At 40.5% G+C, this 20,522-nt stretch overlaps 1 protein-coding gene across 2 annotated transcripts in view; it reads left to right on the forward strand.

Annotated features, from left to right (window-relative positions):
- The first annotated feature begins 468 nt into the window (after positions 1-468).
- TFDP2 (transcription factor Dp-2) overlaps positions 469-20,522 on the forward strand; it is a 39,556-nt gene continuing 19,502 nt past the window's right edge. For both annotated transcript variants that reach the window (XM_048954977.1, XM_048954978.1), the window contains exons 1-4: positions 469-566; positions 6,650-6,716; positions 18,020-18,123; positions 20,398-20,519. In XM_048954977.1, the coding sequence (XP_048810934.1) occupies positions 552-566; positions 6,650-6,716; positions 18,020-18,123; positions 20,398-20,519 (308 nt within the window). In that variant the 5' untranslated portion in view covers positions 469-551. The remainder of the gene's footprint in view (positions 567-6,649; positions 6,717-18,019; positions 18,124-20,397; positions 20,520-20,522) is intronic.

Consider the following 20,522-nt stretch of genomic DNA (forward strand, 5'->3'; position numbering starts at 1 on the left):
TGGATGTTTCCTGAATTTGCTAAATGTTTGCTGTGTCTGTGCATTTCGTGTTGTTTCCTGCTCCTTCTCAAGATCTTTGTATATGTGCTGTGATAGAATCAGAAGTTTTCTCAATTGTGAGAGTTAAAGGCACAATGAAAAGATCAATTCACTTTCAGTTTTTGGGGTCAGTCTGTATTTGATGTAAATGTTCACATGGCTTTAAGACTTTAAGACATGGCTACAAGACTTTAGGAATGGTGTGATAAGCTCTGCTAGCACAGTGACATATCAGGACTCTATATTTAAGATTACATTCTGAGTATTTCAAGCATTGTAAACTTCTCGTGTATGTGCTGAATCTTCTGTTGTGATGAGTAACTTTATTAAAAATAAACACATGCAAAATTTAGCTGTCCCGGGGAGATGCAGGGTTTGGATAGAGAGCTGAGAATGTATTTTAACTCATATGCTTTAATTTACTTTCTTGCAGGGTGTTGGTTTTAAAGATTCTGTGAAGATGAAAAGGGAGATCTTATGGTTTTACAGAATATAGACCAAGACCTTCTGACATGACGGCAAAAAATGTAAGTTTATAATTCTGTAACATATTCTTTTTTGTACTGATGTGCTGCCAGTCGCTTCTGACTTTCAGGTTTGAAGCTCTTTGTGTTTGATTTCTTGAATGGAGAAGATTTTTGCATACTACAAATATCTTCTGCTGTATTTTATTCATGTAAACTAGTTGGACGCTCCTTAAGGACACAGAGTTGAATCAGTTATAGGTCAGGTTAATAATCAAGGCAATACTTTCTGCTGTTGTTTCCACTAACATTGCTGCAAACTGATCTGAGAACCTCTCATTTTGTTGAAGCACTAGAGTAAGATCCGACTGAGTCCCAGTCTCAAAACTGTAAAAAGAGCAGATGTGCTTATTTACCAATGTCTGTACACTCCTCATTTCTAGAAGACTCAGGGCTTTCCTCTCTGTTCATCTGCCACATTAGCTAGACTGTGGTGTGTTGTCCAGAAGCTCTGTCTTTTACTCCCCTGCTCCCAGTTCTGAGGAAGCTTGTAAAATGGATAGCATCCTGACCTTAATTTTTGGCCTGATTTGCAGGTGCTTCTCGAGGTACACAATTTGTATACAGAATAGTTTTGATTAAGGTGATCAGGGAGCAAACATCACTGTGAGCCCTCAGCAATTCGTTGCCTTTGGTAAAACGTCCTGTGGTTTAATTGAATTTAAACAGGCTTAGGATCCAACATGGCTTAAGAAGGAAGTACCCAGAACAAAAGTGCAGGGAATGTTAGGACGGCTTTCAGTTCAGTTGTTCAGAAGCGGCACAAGCTTTTGTGCATATTTTGATCGATGTCAAGGCAATAGCTTGGTTAAATTAATTCTCCAGTCTTTGAAAGATCTTTTCTGTTCATTTGATTAATAATTTTATTTGCTATGTAGTTCCAGGAAGGGCTTTCAGATGTCTTATCTATTTGATTCAAGCTGACCAACTCAGAGGATAAATTAATGTGTATTACTTATTTCATAGGCCATATTCAAGTGTAGTATAAATAGATAATTCTACTGATGTATGTGGTTTTGACCTTTACTTCAGTGTAGTCAAAGGATAAACAGCAGTGCCAATAAAATCCTTGGGGTGTTCTGCAGTATGGTCACATACCCTGGAAGGAGTCTCAGGAGCCCCATCTATTCCAGTAGGAGCCCTCGATGCCTTCATGCAGAGTGCAGTTGTTTGGGGCTTTGTTCAAGGGCTGCTCAGGGCTTCAGTTTTGCAAACCTCTGATGACATCCAGACTGGGCAACATTGCTGATATGGAGTCACATTTTTGCTGTGAGATACTTTAACTCAAGGCTGTAGTTTCTTCATAGAGTAAGCATTTTATTGATATGCATGCTATGAAAATTTCTGCAATAAACTGTGCTAACCTAGTTTATATTTCTTAAATATACTTGTCCAAAGGATTTGGGGAAAAAAAAACACCCCACAACAACAACAAAAAGACTAAACCAACCAAACAACAACAACCAGAAAACAAGTGTAAAAACTGGAGTAACGGTGTGCTTTCTGTCTTTATTTCTAGCACTTTTTCAGGATTTCCTAACCTCAGTTACTCATTACTACACGCACTGGCCAGCAGCATCAGCCCACAAGTATTCTTATGCTACTAAAAGGCCAAGGAGTGCTTCTGAAATCTAGAGCTGCAGGGTTTAGCTTGTATCTTTGGATTTCTGCAGCCTGAAATCTGTTCTGAATGTAAGGCTGGCATTTGTTATGCTGTCTGAAATGTTTTACTGACATGCAGAGGTTGAAGTGGAACATAATTGCTGGGCAGAGCTTATCTGCAGAGGAGAGGTATCTCCATCTCTTTGTTCTGTAGAAGCATCAAGGAAAGAGATCTTGAAAGTACTGGAATTTGGGCATTTTTGGAGAAACTTGTGAAGGGTGTATGTCTCACCAAGTACGTACACACCAAGAAACTGTCACCTCTGTTCCAGAGTCACTGCCCTGCATCTGGGACACAGTAGGTGAGAGATGTTTGCTCCTAATGCATTGAGACAACAAAGTACAGCAAGTGTGGGCTAAAATGTCTTTGTGATCTCACATGCACAACCAGGGTTGAACTACTTTGTCTACAAGGAACTTGTGTTTCAAACACAGTAAAAATTTTCAGTCCACTGAACACATACAGAGGTTGAGAATAACATTCCTGGTTACTGTTTTTCCTTGCTAAATCTTTGAGTATGTGATAGGAGAATTATCAAGGGCTCAGTGCTCACTTGAGGGAAATGCAGAAAACTTCCTAGTATCTCTTTGTGCAACATTGCTTATGAAAAGAATCCCAACCAAACCACTAATGAATAACAAAATGGTGAATAAAAGTTTTGGATTCTCTTGGAGATTAAATATTTTCGTGCTTACAACATGTGGTGTACCCAGATGTCATTTAAGTTGCCTTGTAATTAGTTATTTTATTCTTTGTCATGTCTTCTCACCTGTTTTATGCCTCCATTTCCACCTGTCCTTCAGGTAAGAAGGCATTAAAAACTGATAAATGGGGAAAACAAAAACAGCAAGAAACTTATTTTTAGGACAAAATAAATATGCCTCAGGAAGGTTATTTGAATAAGAACTGTTAGTTTTGGTTACCTAATCTGTATTTATATAAATGTACTTGCAGAGAGTTTTGCCATTGCTTCTTAGAAGATGATTGTCATGTCACAGATGAGGTCAGTTAATGGCCACAAGAGCCTACAGGAATATGAAAGTGGCCAGTTTGTTATTCCCTAGCCATAAGCAACTTCCTTGTACTAGAATCTGGAATGATTCTAAGGCAGAGAGAACAAACTTTTCAGGTTGATAGGAGAATGAATTTCTTGCATGAGAGGAAGGATCTTGGTAACTGGCAAGTGTGTTCAGCAGTGGAGGAGGCTGCTAAGTTGTAAGTGCAACTTGTGAAGGCTTACCTCACCTGAGACTCCTGAGATTTCTTTATTTTGGTACATTTCTCAGCCCCATTTGGAAACTTCTTAGTCACTTGCTAGGAAATTATTTTAAAAATGTTGTAAGTATTTAATAGGATGCAAAGGCCTGCCAGGTGCTTGCTTTGTCTTATTTAGTGGTTGGATTTATCTTGTTGCAGATAGAAACAGGAAGCCAGCCCCTGCCATTCCCAGTAGTCCAGACACTGGGGCTGTGTTACAAAGAAATATCAAGAGTCATACAGAAAGTGATAAATGATACCTGTGTAAGCTGAATGATACCTCTGTTACTGAAGTCTTTAAATATGGTCTCAGTAAAATGTTACTTGTAGCACAACCAACAATGAGGCCTGCTCCAAAAGTAATGCCTTCTATTTTATTTTGTTGGCCCGCGGTGTCAGGTGGATATTGGTGCTATGGCACAGAGGCTGAACCTTTCCACCAATGTGCCATTTTGTTCTGTTGACGTGTGACTGATGGCAGCCTGACAGAATAGTAGCTGACATGGAAGTGCATGCGGAACAGAGGTGTGGGAGTGAATTCCTCTATGTGGAAAAATGGCACCCACTGACATTCCTTGGTGCCTGCTGACTTTTATGGAGCCCAAGCGATGGGTGTGAGCACAGTGAGACGGTGGCAGTGTGTTTTAGCAGTGGTGTCAGCAATGGCAAAGACAAGCCGTGTTCTGGACTGCCATGCACAGCTGTCACACCACAAAATGTGGAGTGCCTTGATCAGTGCATCCGCGTGAAACAGCTGGTGGTGACTGCACTGAAAAATAGCACTTTGTAGCTGAGAATTTGCTCTGTGAAATAGTGCTCCATCTGTTGTACTTTCCACAGAAATACATAGGAGGCATTACTTGCAGAGTAACCTACATACTTATTTTTTTCCTCTTCCTTAAAATCCATTTTGGATTACAGCTAAAATTTACAAGTGGTTTATGTGAATTAGAAATTACATTTCTTCCATTTGCCAGAATGTAGATCACTAATACTTTGATGGTTAAAGTAAGATGGCCAAAAGCTGTGGCTACTACAGAAATGCAGATAACGTGACCTGGAATCTGGCTAAGATCAAAATGAAACACTATAAAGTTCTCGTTCTGCAGTAATAGCACAATATTGCATCAAATTTGTTGGTTTTTTTGAGGAGGAGCTCAGTTACGGTCATTCTTCTGTGAGATAAATGCTCTTCTTGATTTGTCACTTCTCATTTAAGCTCTCATGAAATTCAAATTTGTTTTCAAGCTCTTCTAAGCTTAGAGGTTATTAAATGGAGAGAAGAGCACATGTTCACTGGGTGCTCTGTACAGCTGTGTTAGTAGGGACCGGACTGTCTTTATGACGGGTGTTTTCTATGCAGACTGAAATTTTGTATTCTTTGGATCACAGAAGGACAAGACAAAAAAAAAAAAAAAAAAAAGCTCAGGTACTTCAGTTTTGACCAACATTTCCTTAAGTACCATATCCATTAAATCATCTAAATGTTCCAGAGAATGCAATGTAAATATTTGAATTTTAACAACTGCTGGAGAGTCTCGTTGGGCTGACAGCACAGAGGTCTGCCGTTGTCAGGGCTTCACTGAAGCACACTGGGAGATGATGGGGTATGTACAGTCATAAATCCTGAACTGAATGTTCAGTGGTGAACAAATTGCAGTTCTGCCTTTGAAGATGTTCTTGGGAATCCTAATTCTTACCCTTTCTTCTGGAACAAGTTGTGCCCTTATATCTAACACTTGGTATCCAGCCTTGTTCCTTTAGTGGAGCTCTGATATAAAATTCTCCTATTTGTCTTTTACAACTTCTCACAGAGGCAGGGCACCTATGGAGAAGCCAGTTCTGTATTCCCTGGTGTAGGCAGTAGTGTGATGGGAGGGTGTGGGCTCTCTATGGTGGCTTTGCAGCTGGAACATCCTTTCGAGGCTCTGCTCTGTGTGAGTCACTGAACTTTCCAGCCTCGATTTCAAAGATCCTCTCAGGAACACGTTGTGCACACTTTGTCAGGCTGAGGGCTCACTGTGCCCCTCCTCCAGGAGCAGCCACCACAGCACTGCCTTGGGCACAGGAGGACGGGTGCCTGCGGGCACTGCTTGTCTCCAGGCAGGCAGAGGCTCTGGCAGCAGACCGGCACCCATCTCTGCTCAGCACTGCCCTGCTGCAGTGCCACCATTTGATTTGTGTGCAATCAAACAGTTCTCTGATTAGATATGATTACAGTTCTACAAATGACACTAGCAAATGTCCTATTTTTACCGCATACATCTGTAAAATAGAGCAAATACTTGATCCTTGATAGCATAATTGTTTTTGCTTATCTTGGATCTTGTCCTAGTCACTTATTGAAGCACTCACATTTTATAGTATTTTTTAAAAGACTTTCTGGTAGTTTCCGTAATTGCCTGCTGGAGGAATCGTGCTCTGATTCTAAGCAGGTTCCAGAGGAGTTCAGTCACTCGGTGCTTATGGCAGCTTCCATCTTGGAAGCAAACCAAAGTACCTTGTTCACTAAGGTGCTAGAGATGCAATGCTCTGAAACAGTGGAGTGCTGCATCGCTGCTTGCTGCTGCTGGGTGCATGCCTTACTACCTGGGACTTGGGGACTTTCTGTCTCTTTCCTCCCTGTCTAGGAGTGGTGACCTTGTGTTTTTCTAAACAAACTCTACCTTTCTGTGCCTTGTGTACATGCCAAAATCAGACACACTGTTCTGAATATGGTTGTAAGTTCCCTGTGTCTCCAGTAATTTATTCTGTGTAAATTATCTCTAAAGACTAGGAGATGTATATAAAATACATCGTAGTCACATCTCAAACCTGTGGGCTGTGTAGCGTTGTTGGTGGCAGCTGCCTTGTAAGACTTGGAGGGGACAATGACTCAGACAGTGATAATGTGCTTCTTGGGGCACGTATAGTACAGCATGAGAATGTACAGGGACTTGGGTTTTCTTAGTTAAGAACTTAAAAATGTAGTTAATGCCTTCATTTATACGCAGTCAATGTCTTGGAAACTTGCTTCACATATCATGCTCTCATTAGGCTCTGCAAGCCATAGGATTATGATGTTTCAGCAGTGCAGAACAGATTACTTTCATAATACTGTTGGTTGCATACTGGAAAATGTGGAAAGGTCTGTCATATTTTAAGACTTGAAAAATGTTTTGTTCAGGTTGGTGTGACTTCCACAAATGGAGACTTGAAAGGATTTATAGATCAGAACCAGAGTCCAACAAAAGGTAAGAGAATTCTACCTGCATATGTAGTAGAGAAGCATACACTAAGATTTATTTCTCTCTTATGTTTACTAAATGAATATTTCACAGCACAGTATGTGTTGTTTTGGGATGCTCAGAATTTAGTTTCTCAAAATGTACTTTCTGCAGCCACACTGGTAGATATGATGTGTTACAAACATCGTGTGCCTCTGATGTCAAATTTTACAGAGGGAGAATAGGGATGGTAGAAAAAGCAATTGAAGTGTAAAATAAGCTTTCTGTTTCCTTTACTTAATTGTGAGTAATGTTATGAATTTCCTATTTCCCACCCTAAAGTTCCTAGACTCTATTGTAGTAATCTTCCCAAACAGGAGTGGAAGTTGGTGTACTTCTATAAGTGGCTGGATGGCTTAAAGTAATAGTTTTGTCCCATCCAATTTCATCTTACATTCTTGGTGAATCACTTGTGACCAGTGCATTGGCCATCAGAACAGCTATAGATTCTGATGAAATACATCTGCAACTCCTCTAAAGCACTGGAAGAGTTGGATTTACAATTTGTGAAATGCCTCAGTGAATCTTTTTAAGTAATTGTTGTTTGCTGTTATGTAGTGCAATAAAGAAGTGCATGCACCAGCTAGAAGAAGGATTTTTGGCTCTTCACAACAATTTAGATCTATTAGACTTCAGAGTCAAAAAATGAAAGAATCTCGACATAATTTGTAGAGCTACGATAGCTTCCTTGTTTTCCAAACTGTACCACCCCCAGCTGGTTTTAGGTCTTTGAGAAGTGTTTGCTAGGCACTGGCAAGATAATTACCCTTCTTGTTTCAGTGGTTTTTGATTATTGTGTCATAAGACTAGGCAAAAGACTGAAGTGCAATATCTTCAAACAATTTCTGAAGCAAGCAATTGATTTGTCCAGAGAATAAGTGAACTGAATAACTTCATAAAGCAGAGGATGTTACTATTAGTAGTAGTACCTCAATCTTACTGCTCCTAGTCGTTATTATATTTTGCGTGTGGAATGGTCAATGTATTATTTACCTCTGCTCTTCTGTATTTTCAAAAATATTATGCACTAATATTATTTTATGTTTATTTATTGATTTTTACCTTGGGATATAACTAAAAACCTGCCATCTCTGCTGAGATATTACAGCTGCTGCTCTTCATGATGTGCTTTCACCATGGTCTTAGACTGAAATATGATGGACTTATGATGTGTTCCAAAGTAAAAGAGAGATCATAGAATGGCTTAGTTTAGGGGGGGCCTTAAAGATTCTCTAACTTCAACCCTCTGCCATGGGCTGGCTGCCCCCCACCAGATCAGGCTGCCCAGGGCCCCATCCAACTGCCTCCAGAGATGAGATATCCATCTCACCATTCTCTGACTAAAAAATTTCTTCCTTACATACAACCTAAATCTCTCTTTTAGTTTAAAGCCATTTCCCCTTGTACTATCACTACTAGACTGTGTAAAAAGTGGGTCCCCCTTCTGTTTGTATGCTCTCTTCAAGTACTGGAAGTGCAGTGAGGCCTCCCCAGAGCCTTCTCTTGTACAAGCTAAACAAGCCTAACTCAACCTGTCCTCATAGGAGGGGTGCTCCAGACTTTTGATCACTTCAGGGCTCTCCTCTGGACCTGTTCCAACAGCTCCTCATCCCTCCTGTACTGGGGGCCCCAGGCTTGGACACAATATGCCAGGTGGGGCCTCACAAGGGCAGAGGGCCAATCTCTATCTCCCTGCTGGCCTCTCCTGTTTTGATGCAGCCTGGGATACTGTCAGCCTTCTGAGGTGCACACTGCTGTCTCGTGTCTAGCTTTTTGTCCGTCCCTCAAGTCTTTCTGCATGGTGCTGCTTAAGTTCTCCCAGTCTGTAAACATATCTGGGATTGCCTCAACCCAAGTGCAGCACCTTGCACTTGGCCTTGTTAAACCTCATTGGATTCTTGTGTGCCCACTTTTTGAGCCTGTGCAGGTCCCTCTGGACTGCATCCTTCCCTTCTACTGTGTCAACTGCACGACTCAGTTTGTCATCAGCAAACTTGGCTGAGGGTGCACTCGGACCCACTGTCTGTGTCATTGATAAAGATGTTGAAGAACGCCCGTCTCAAGACAGACCCCTAGGAGACATCACTCATGGCTGGCCTCCATTCAGACACAGAACCATTAACAACAACCCTCTGGCCATCCAACCAATTATTTATCCACCAAATAGTCCAGCCTTCGAATCCACATCCTGCCAGTTTAGAGAAATGGATATGGTTTGGGACCACGTCAAAGGCCTCGTAGAAGTCCAGATAGATGACATCAGTTGCCCTTCCTTTGTCCACCGATGCCGTCACTCCATCATAGAAGGCCACCTGACAGGTCAGGCAGGATCTGCCCTCCATGAAGCCATGTTGGCTGTCTTGGGTCGCTGCTTCATCTCTCACGTGCCTTAACATCTCTTCAAGGAGAATCCATCCCATAAGCTGCCCAGGCATAGATGTGAGGCTCCCCAGCCTGTAGTTCCTTGGGACTTCCTTTCTCCCTTTCTTGAATATGGGAGTGATGTTTCTCTTTTTCCAGTCATCTGGGACTTTGTCTGACAGGCATAATTTTTCAAATAGGATGGAGAGTGGTTTGGCAACCACAATTACATCAGATGTCGTTTGCTTAAGGCATGCTCTAGAAAGCATCGCACCCTCCCAACAACTTGAAACAGTAATTCTGCAGCTGCTGTTGCCATTTGTCTTTCCTGTGTTGATCTGTAGTGCCTTCCTACTGTTAACCTCTTGGTATTTTTCAGGTTTATTTTGTTTTATGAGAAATTAACACTGATTGTTTAGGTACTGCAATTCAACAGGCAAGTCTGAAAGTACTGCTATATCACTTCTGCTGATTTTTAAATCTTGTTTACCATTCCTGAATAGGTTGGCAGGTCGTTTGTTTTATTTGGTGGTTCCGTTTTCCTATTCCTTGCTTGCTTCCTGTGCTTATTGAATACTGAGGTGATCTTGCATTAGCTTTTTCAAATCAGACTTTTTAGAGTGCTTTCTGTAGTTTTTAATTCTTGTATAGATGATAGATATCTAGAGAAAAAGAATTTCTCCTATAGTTCAGGAGAATCTAAATGCAGTTGAGATTTACAGTGGGTTTGGATATTTTAAATGTGGCGACTGCAGATTAAAACACATAAATCCAAATATGTAATCCTTGTAAAAGGCTCGCTGCTGCATTCTGAAGAAAACTAGATTTTACTTCTCAGGCATGCCTAGAAGTATCTGAGTCCTTGTGGAACGTTAACTCAGAATGGCGTTTGCTTTTGTTTAGCGAAAAAATAGAGAAAAGTAATTCCTAGAGACTGCTGGGACTTGCCATTGGCAGCTTCCTGGCTGAACGCTGCTTCCGCTTTGTAAAACTTTGCTCTTGGATCTCCCCAGCCAGCCTTTTACACATCAGAGTGCAGGTCTGAAAGAGGAATCCTGAGTCAGAGCCCCAGGATAGGACTTCTGCACGCAGCATTTCTTTCTGCATTGTGCTTTTTTCCTTTGAGACTGCCTGCTTACCTTTCTGGAAAGAAAAAACAAAAAAACAAGTGTTTTAAATAGTGTTAAAGGGCTACAGTAAGGGCTACAGTAAAACAGTATACCAGCGGTAAGAAGATTGAATCCTGCAGCAGGTGCTGATTGTTGGTGTGCTGATCCGTTCCTGTGCATGGTTAAATGCTGAGTTTCCATGGCAGAAGCTTGCAGCAAAGCTCTGGTCTCCTTGCACTGATTGCAGGCAGGGACACACCTGTGTTGCCACTTGGTCACTTGTCCCAGAGCCCACTCCAGGTCCAGGTCTGTGAGGGCTCAGCTGCAGATTAAGGAGCCCTACACCTGCTCAGGGTGCTCAGCAACAGCTCTGCAGAGGTGTCTCACTGAGGTGTGCTGTGCACACAGAGCCTTGCAGCCAGAGCATGACAGCCTGTGCTGCTGGCCATAGGGCTGGGCAGACTGGAGGCAGCTCTGTGGGAAGGGCCATGCGGTGCTACTGAGCCAGCAAAAGGTTGTGGCAAGTGCAGTGGCACCTTACCCATGTGTATGCCTATTTTGAGAGGAGGTGCAAAGAGCCAGGAGAAGAGGCACGGGGTGCAAACTGACACACAGGAGCTTCCTCTGAGCACCAGGAAGCGCTTCTGTGCTGTGTGGGTGCCAGAGCACTGGCACAGGGACCAGAAAGGCTGTGGGCCTCCTTGGAGGTGCTCAGAAGCTGCAGATGGCATCTGCAGCAGGGGCCAAGGAGGTGAGTGAGCTTCAGAGGTCTGCCAGCCTCAGCTGGGATTGTGTGCAGGGTCCTGTAACTTTGCTTGTTTTGCTGAGAATAGTTACCGTGGGCTTTTTATTTTTGAGAGATAAGTTAACATTTTTAATAAACTTAAGAAGTTGAGATGTGGTAAGTACAAAAACAACAGCAAAATGACTAAGAAAAGCAACAATTATCAAGGCTTGGTTTTAGGAGAACATTTTTTCCCCCCCAGACTTCACAGCAGCAGCCAGTGAGAATTTGGTTCAGAAGAAGATCCAAATGTCTCTTCTGTAAGCAGGTTGTTGAATTCATAGCTCATAGCTGCTGGTAGGAATGAGGAGGTAATACATGTGATACAACTAGAAATACGACTAGGAAGTACTAGCTTGTATTTGTTAGCTTGTGTTTTTAGTTGCACTGTTTCTAGGATCTAGCTTTGACATCTTTTGAGCTTACTTTGAAAGTACTTGGCATACATGACATTAAATCTCATCAGTTATATCCACAGATAATTAACCTAGAGAACAACATTAATTTGCAGTAACAAATGCCCTGAAAATTAAAGAACTCTGAATTTGTGTCTGTCAAAAATTGTATAGAAGTTATTTGAATTATATTTTGTTATCTTTCATATGGAATGCCTTTGTGTGTAAAAGATGAGATTACTTCACAGCTAATAGTTCTGTTTGCCTCCTAAGCAAAACCTGTTGGCTGACCAGTGTCTGTACATGAGTGAAGAGGTTGGCAATGTATCCATTTATGTCTGTGAGCAGCAGCTGACAGTCATTGGTTAATGGGAAGTGCAGGAAAGAAGCAGTGGTTTTCGGCTGATTGACTGTGAGTGATACGTTTGATTCTCATCTTCAGATACGCAACGTAGATGACCACAATTTTGGTGAATCCTGCTGTACTTATTACTTTTTTTTTATTACGGTTACTATATTTTTAGGCTCTGTGTATTTACATGGTGCTTTCCTTTCATTGCTGTGGAAGGAGAAGGAGTCTGGCTCTAGACCACCTGTCATGTAACAGGCTGGATGGGAGAGGATCACTGAATCTGATCAAACTGCAATTCAAATTGCTTTGAGAGAGGATCTTAACTTTTAATGCAGCTTAGCAGTTAATACCACTAATTTCAATAAAGTTTGCTTTTTATGTAGTTCCTAGTCTTAATGAGTCTTGATGCTGTAATCTACTCCATGGAAATAAAGTTTTCAGCCCCGAGTCTGCTCTTTTCTAATTGTGAGCACCAAACACCTTACTCGTGTGTTTCAGGTGGTTCTTGTAGGACTGGTTTTCTAGGGTGCAGACTTTCAATGCACAGGACTTATAGTTATGCTGCTATAATGGAAGCAGTAACCAGTATGACAGATTTATTGCATTGTGATTGTGGGCTTTTTTTCAACGTTTAATTACATATTTCCAATTTCCTCCCTCTTGTGATTTGATCTTTTGCTTGTTTTTGTAGAGATTTTCTGCAGGAACAGTGCCAGTTAAAGTTGTGCCTGGGCAATCACAGCTGCTTTTAAACATTACCCTTTGCTCTGTGGCAGCACAGCTTTGTAGGTAGCTCAGTGGTTTGCTGGACTGGGGAACGAGTTCATTGGAAAAATACCCCATTTTCCTCCCTTGCAAAAGAAAGAAAGAAACTAAAAAAAAAGGTAAATTCACTGCATAACCATAGATGTGGCTGTGCTGGCCTGGGACAGGAATGACCATTGGGTGATAAGGGCTGCTTAAGTGCATTCTCATGGTGCTGCTGCATGTCTGACAGACTGGAGCCTCTGGGGGTTCCAGCACAAGGCCTGATGAGCCCTGGGGAGTTCATTGTGTGCTTAAAGAGATCCGCTGAAACATCCAAGACAACAGAACTGGTTATCACTAAGCCTGCATGTGGTATTTTGAGATCAGTACAACTGTTAACTGCTATATGTATATATTTGTTAGAAATCGAGCAGTAAAAGGCTGAAAATGTGCTGGTCAGTGTATCACTGCGTGGAGTGCTGACCCTTTTTTTTTTTTTTCTTCTTCTTTTTTTAATGTTTTTTTCTTTTTCTTTTTTTTCTTTTTCTTTTCTTTTCACACCTCTTTGACTTTTTGCATTTCTAGATATGTATGTGCCCCTAACGACTATGGAATTTTCCAAGTTATGTTTATAGCTTAGAGTGTTTATGCAGTAAACAAATGAAGAAATGTACTGAAAGAACATAGGAAAATTAATACTGAGTTTTTTTGTGCGCTTTTATAATTTTGTGCCTTCATCTTGCTGGTCTTGGAGATCTTTTTTAATTTAGTAGAGGAGCCTAAGGAAACACCAGATGCAGAATAGCCACATTTGATAACTGTGAACTTTTTTCTTTGCTTTTGCTGTCAGGCCATTGGCAATATTATTTAAAAGGACTGTTGGCTGATACGCTTTAAAATACCAGCACATTTCCAGGTTGTAAGTTAATAATGGATATGTATTTCTGAGCTTTGAACGTGAAATGCTGATTACCAAAATTCCTGTTGTGTTTTGTTTAAAAATTCAAAGTGTCTTTTTGTTGACGGATGCTTTGTGTGAGACTCCAGCTGGTGGATCTGTTTCCCATTAGCAATGGTTTCCTTCAAACTGACTGCAACAGATTCTATAAGTTCTAAGATCTACATCATTTCTGATGGTCTTTGCAAATAAGCTAGCAGATTTACTTAAACAGGAAATTTGCTGAAACCTCTTCAGCTCCATGTTGGTACAGGACTGGATGTTGTTTCTGTGAAGTTACACTATTTAGAACGCAGTGTGAAAATGTAAAAGAAGCCTTGTGGGCTGATTCATTGGTGTGTGATGTAAACATGTGTGTACTCAACTCATGTGAGTTTCATACGTGTGTCTGTGCAGGTAACAACATTCTGCATGGGCCAGGAGGCCTATTAGTTAGTATCTATGCTTTTTTAAATATGAAAGAACAGCAACACTATTTTTTCTCCAGAATAAACAGTACTAGTGGTGCCTGAGTGATGGAAAAACAGTGTCCACAAAGCAAAGTGCTTTGTGTTCTGAGAGAATCAGGCGTGAGTCCACTGACAGATTTTTATCTTGAACTTGCTTCAGTGGCAAGCATGCTCAGTTTGTGGTGTGCTGTTAAGTATATGTGTTTAAAGCCTCTCTATGGGAGTTTTAACTCGGTTTCTTTCCCATGTGCTCAGTTTTCCATTGGTAAAATGGGAATGACACCGACCTCTTTTGTGCTTTGTACTGCTGAGAAACACAATGTAAGAACTGAATATGATTATACAAATCGTTCTAGTTTGATCCATCTATGCTGACCTTTTCCATCCATGCTGTAAGATTACCGTGACTAGGAGGCTGAAGTGCTCAGCTTACCACTGTATGCACTGCTTTTTCACAGTGACTCGGTGCACCGTTTGGTTGCCATATGATGGGTGTTACTAAGACTTGGTGTTTATATGGACATTGATCATGTTTAAAGCCTTTACAGCTCCTGTATGATAAAGTATATATAATTTGTTTGGTGTTATTGCTACCTCCGGTTGAATACAGAAATCTTTCATGGCTTTTTTTTATGATTTGCAAACAGCATGACTTCTTTTTTTGTACTTTTCATAAATAAGACTTGAAGGAATTGTTCCTGTTGATGCTCACTGTTTTGTAATGCAGCCTTGCCTTCAGAACTTTAGAAATTACCGGATCTTCAGCAAGAGGAGGTGAAGTAACCTCAAAAATTTGGTGTAAAATGCAGGTAGTTGTCTTAGGCAATGCCAGCTCTCTTGCTGTAGTTGAATTCACTGCTTGCAGTCAGCGGTGATGTTCTCACTGCAGTGGCTCCACATCTCTGCAGCAGCTGTGTCCCACAGAGCTGGGCTGCTGCAGGGCCTGGGCTGGGCTCAGCAGCTGCACCACTGTGCAGAGGAGGAAGAGTGCTTGCTGATAGCCATTGCAAAATGTGCTTCGTCAGGTTGGGCTGCTGCTGTGCTTGATGCATTTTGAGACGCATTAACTTATTCTATGAGAAGAGACGAAAATCTGCTCTTACTGTTAAATATTTGTAGCATTTTAAAATATTTGACTTACTGATGCGGGTCACGTGAATGTTTGGACTTATATTCTTTCTGAAAAAAAAAACAAAACACCTAGGAAAAGGAATATTTAATTGATAATGAATTAAACTTTATCATTTTTTCAGCCACTGAGAAAGATGCAGAATGAGTGCTCTTACTGTGCAAAAGTTTGTTCTTCTTTCTTTCTGTTCGTGGCTTAGGAGGCCTCACTTATCAGAACAGACTGATCCCGTTGTGTCTGTGTAGGTATTAAAAGAAGTAAGGCCTCTGTTACTAACTCAAGCCAGAAAGGCTCTTGTACATACTTCATATTTAAGCAACTGCCTCTGTAAAACCGTGATGCAGTTATTTGAACAGTCCTTGTATTATTAACGCTGCTGTGGCCATGTACATTTATCTACGTGATCTCATAAATGAAGATAGCAGTTATCTATTAACTCTTAATCAGTATTTTTTCCAGACCTGCTACAGTACATCTGGTGGTTGTGTGTAGTGTTGCCTGCGGGTCTCAATTATTAAGCTACGGTTTTCAGCCTATGTGTGGGCAGTACACAGAATTGTGTGGGTACGTGCATACACACTAAAAACTATTGACAGTGGCTTACAGTCTCCAAGCTGCGCGCTGGCAACACAAACCATGGGCACACTGATTGATGCAGAGGTCAGTGAGTGGATGTGTAAACGTAACTGTACACCAGCAGTGCTGATTGCACAGTGCAGTAAATCTGACATGTTTCAGTCTTGTGTTCTGAAATGTTACACGTTACAGACCTCTGCAGCCCCAGAAATGTGCTGAAGATGACTGTGTGATGTAGCCCAGTGATAAACTTGAGGCTGAATGCCAGCATTTCAAAATGGTACTGTGCTTTAGCATGTGACTTTATCAGAGATGCCAAAGGAATAATTTGTTCTGTGGTAAGAAAAGAGACAAGGAGAAACAGCATGAGAGCTCATCTTGCAGAACAAGGTATGGAAATGTTCAGGTGCAGCAGTGGGGAAAAAAAAATAAATTATAGCAGTACCTGGGATGTGAGCAGCAGTGCCACTGATGGCAGCACACTGCAGTGAGATGGGTTTTGATGAGTGCCAGCACAACTTAATACATCCTCAGCAAAATCCTGCAGCAAAAGTGAAAAGTGGCAAATAACTAGTCAGGTTAGTGAACTTTTTGAGCTCAGTATATGAACAGGGCGTATGTAAGTTGTAAATTGCTCTGTACTTCATCCCTATGTCAGGAGGTATTTCATACTGGAGCAAAGATTTACTCTGGGGCTTGGGTTTGTAAGTGTGTGGTTTGCTTTTTTTTTTTTTTTTCTTCTAGGTGAGTTAGGTGAATAAATTCTGAAGGTGTCCTCAGATACAGATCTGCCTTTTGGAGAAGCAGTATTTAGTAGCAGTGTAACTCCAGGTGCCAGAGAGATTTGCACAGAACATTAAAACATCCTTGTCTTATTGTGACCAATTCTATTATCTCTGTTCGTTTTTTATAAAGGTGAGAATTTAAATATAGCTGCATCCTTTTTATTTCTGTGCCAAAGATAAAGAACATCCTTTACTAAGTATTTTTTTTTCCTCTCTTGGGTTGTTTCTGCGTTGTATTACACAGCTGTTACATTGCTGAAATTACGATTACTTTTTTTCAGGGCAGAATGTGGCTGTACTAAAAAAATCAACAACCACACTTCAGGATTAAATGAAAATAGGGGGCCGTGGAGGTGAACTAGCACTGTGAGAAAAGACATGGGTAACAGAGATCTTATTTGGACTAAGTTCAAAGTTTGCCAACCCCTGTGGCAGGAGGAGGGCAGGGCTGGTATCTGTGTTGTGCTGAAGGAACCCATCACCTCGGATTGCCTTTAGTTTCTGTCTGCTAGTGCCAGAAAGCCTGAGGAGCTCTTAAGGAGTCAGTCTTTGTCCTTACAGTTCGTGACCTCAGCTAGGCCCAAGCTGGCTTTGTGGGTTATGAGGTAGTGGCAACTCTTCCTTGTATTTCATTCTGCCTCCAGACCCACCACTCTAACACTTGAATTTGGATGAGGCTGTGCATAAGAATGCAGGGAGGTGTTTGATTGATTTGCAGTTCTCTTGCTTTGAAACTGTCAGACAGATAGGAGCTGCTACTGCCACCGTGTCTGAAGGTAAATGTGTGTTTTCACCACTTTGAGTGGCTTGTATAGAATGCTTGGAGTATTTGTGGGGTAGTGGAAGTGCTGCATGACAGTTCTGATTGAGACGTTAAGTCTGAGTAATCAAGATTAAAAGGTAGAGTATGGGAAAGGGGAGTAGCAGCAGCATTTGTGAGGTACTCAGCATACAGCTGTGCTTCTTTGTATGAAGGCAGGATGACTTAGATGTGTAAAGAGTGTAGGATTATGGAGGTAATAAACATCTTGTTACAGACACATGCTGGGTTGGAGGTGGAGTGGTTCGCTTCACCCTGACATCCAGCCACCTGGCAGTTACTTCAGGTAATGTGCAAAGGTGTCATTTACTCTCTACCATGACACAGATGCACTTTTCTGATGTTTTAGATACTTCAGCATAGTCAGAAGTGGTTAAAGCTGAAGATGTGTAGATACATACTTTGTGTGTATGCTTGTGATTGTAAGTAGGATTAATAAATATATAGACTTGTTTCATTTGGACTCTGTCATCCTTGCAGGTCCTTTCCAACTCAGGAAATTCTGGAAGTCTAAAAGTGCACCCAAGAGTTTTAAAGCTGAAGTGTATGGTGGGCTGTGTGCCCTTTGTCTTAGGCTAGAAGAATTCCTTCTGGAAATAAAATACTAATACGTAATTAGCAGTTTTGTAAGGTGTCCTTGTGACATCTGCTAAGGGTTCTGGTGGCTGTTCTGTGGCAGTGTGTAAGACAGAAAAAGTTAACTTGATTCCAAAATGTAAAAATGATGTGAGAATTCAGCAAAGTATTTTTTGTACATTACAAAGGAAGAAACTTAAAACTGTCTTTTCATTGCCTTATTTTTTAGGTAATATTTCAGTAATCACACTACCAGTTTCCAGTACCAACTCCCCAACAAAGATACTGCCAAAAACCTTAGGACCAATCAATGTGAATGTTGGACCCCAAATGGTAAGTTTTGCAATGACAGAACGTGAACTCATGTAACTAGATATATAACTTCCCATTCATGTAATATGGAAACATGGAAAAAGTGAAGATGTGGGCCTCGCTAGAACATACAGACTTAGGTGTAAGCCTGAAGTATCCCACATGGATGGGAAGGTGATGACATGCAGATGCAGCAATCTGGGCATGCCAGGATTACTGCTCCATAATTATTTATAAATTTATTATCTAAATATATCGGATTATCTTTCTGGCTCTGACTGGAAATTGAAACAACTTCACCAGCTGACATTTCCACTGAGTCAAAAGCATATTAAGAAAAAAAAATTACCAGGAATATTAATGATACTCTCTAAATATTTTGAGCACAATAAATAATTGCCAAGAATAGAGGAAAGCAGTCAGTTAATGCAGTTCCCTCTTATTACCACATTCTACTCAAGGCACTGGTTTTCTAAAATCACCCTTAGTTACGGGTAAGTTCTATAGCAGGTGGAAGGGGTGTAAGTTACTGCATGGTAGGAGACTTCTTATTTTGTTTCACTCTCCTGTTCTGCTGAAAGTTAGATTTGAAAATCTTGCCTGGTCTGACTCTGCTCTGTGATGCTGTTCTCCATTGGACTGCCACAAGTGGTCACTTACAAGCTCCACTTCAGTATTTCTGGTACAAATTCTGTCACTAGTTGGGGACAGCCAGTCCAGCATTTGAATCTCTGATGGGTTGTAGGAAAAAGGAAAAAGTTTTGGTGTAGGTGCACAGCTGCATGTTTTCAGATTTCTGTACAGCAAAGTAAACAACAGCAGTGAATATCAGTACTCGACGTATTGTAATCTGTCAATGCTCTCAGGTTGGCGATACCTCTTCTCTATAAATGTCTATTTCCACTAGATGGCACCATGATATTGAAAGAAACGTCAGTCTTTAAAATACACAAACATGATTTTGTACCTCAATTTATTATACTGGTTGTCAAAATTATAAGGACATAAAATATTCTTTTTATGGTACATCTTTTGGATTTAAACGACATCAGTAGAGCAGTGTGAAACCTATGAGTGGGTGAAACGTGAAGAAAGGAATTTCAGTATGCAAAATACTTAAAATCTTTTCTTTCTGACATGTCTGCCACGTGCTGGCAGAGCCATATATGCTCACTTCTTTTCCCACTTGTCTCTCTCTGTCAAGCCTAACTGTAACACAAAGGATAAATAAGATAAAATTTGTTTATTCAGATAAAAGAAATACATAAATGTAATTATAGTTTGGGGTTAGGTGGGATGTAAAGTACTGCTTAGTGAATTAAAGAAGCTGGAAATTCTTCAGATAATGTTTTTTTTTTTCTTCTAGTTGCTTGAACAATATGAATGGACACCAAATAAAGTGTCTGCCATGTGCTACTTATATGGGCATTGAAGTAGTAAGGGAAAGGACTAAGTTTAACACATTTGTTTCTCAACATATCACTAAAAGCGAAATAAAGTTTAAAAATAAGTTATATGAGTAAAAAGCATTCTCCAAGAAGCTTTTGTATAATTGGAATAAAAGGAATTGTAACATTTTTATTTTAGTGATTAACTAATAATACTGTCCCATTTTTAAATGCTATCTACATTCTACTGGCAACCTGTGTTAAAGAATTAACTTAGATGTGAATTAGCAGTTGAGAGCGAGTGTTTTACTGCTAACAACCACTGTGCATTGAATATCAACAGCTTTGAATCAATGTATTGTAAATTCTTTTTCTACAGTATAGACTTCACATGTACTTTCACAGATACAAGCTTGTACTCTCAGCTTGTTAGAGGGCCTGAAGGTCTTAGGAATGCTGTGAACTGCAGGGAATAATTGAGAGGGATCTCAGATTATCTTTGGTACCAAATGCAGATAGTTAAAAGAGACAAACCCATTGGGAATGAGGCTTTTCTGATTCCAGTAATCGACAAATTACCTAGATTCACTCTGGAAGAAACAATCAGATACATATAGGTACAAATCTTATATGCTCCAGCTAATAATTATTTCTGTTTGTCTAGTTCTTGTTCATAAAAGTAATACAGTAATAAGATGCAATAAGCAGAGGTTTACCAATACTGTAATTACTGTCCTGTGCGAAGATCTAATGACACCTCTTCTGTGTATCTTATTTTCAACTTATATCTGATTTACATCTGTGCATCCTTCATATGAATTCTAGGATATGTTAACCTGTTTTATCAAAGACGTGCTTTTTGCTGATATTTTATTTCTTTGTTAATTTCAATTTTTAAATTTTGTAGATAATAAGCACATCACAAAGACTGACCAATTCAGGGGGTGTTCTGATTGGGAGTCCGTATAACCCAGCTCCAACGATGGTGACGCAGACACACATAACAGAAGCTACTGGTTGGATTCCAGGGTA

The sequence above is a fragment of the Lagopus muta genome, chromosome 9 (assembly GCF_023343835.1).
Source record: "Lagopus muta isolate bLagMut1 chromosome 9, bLagMut1 primary, whole genome shotgun sequence".
Taxonomy (NCBI): Eukaryota; Metazoa; Chordata; class Aves; order Galliformes; family Phasianidae; genus Lagopus; species Lagopus muta.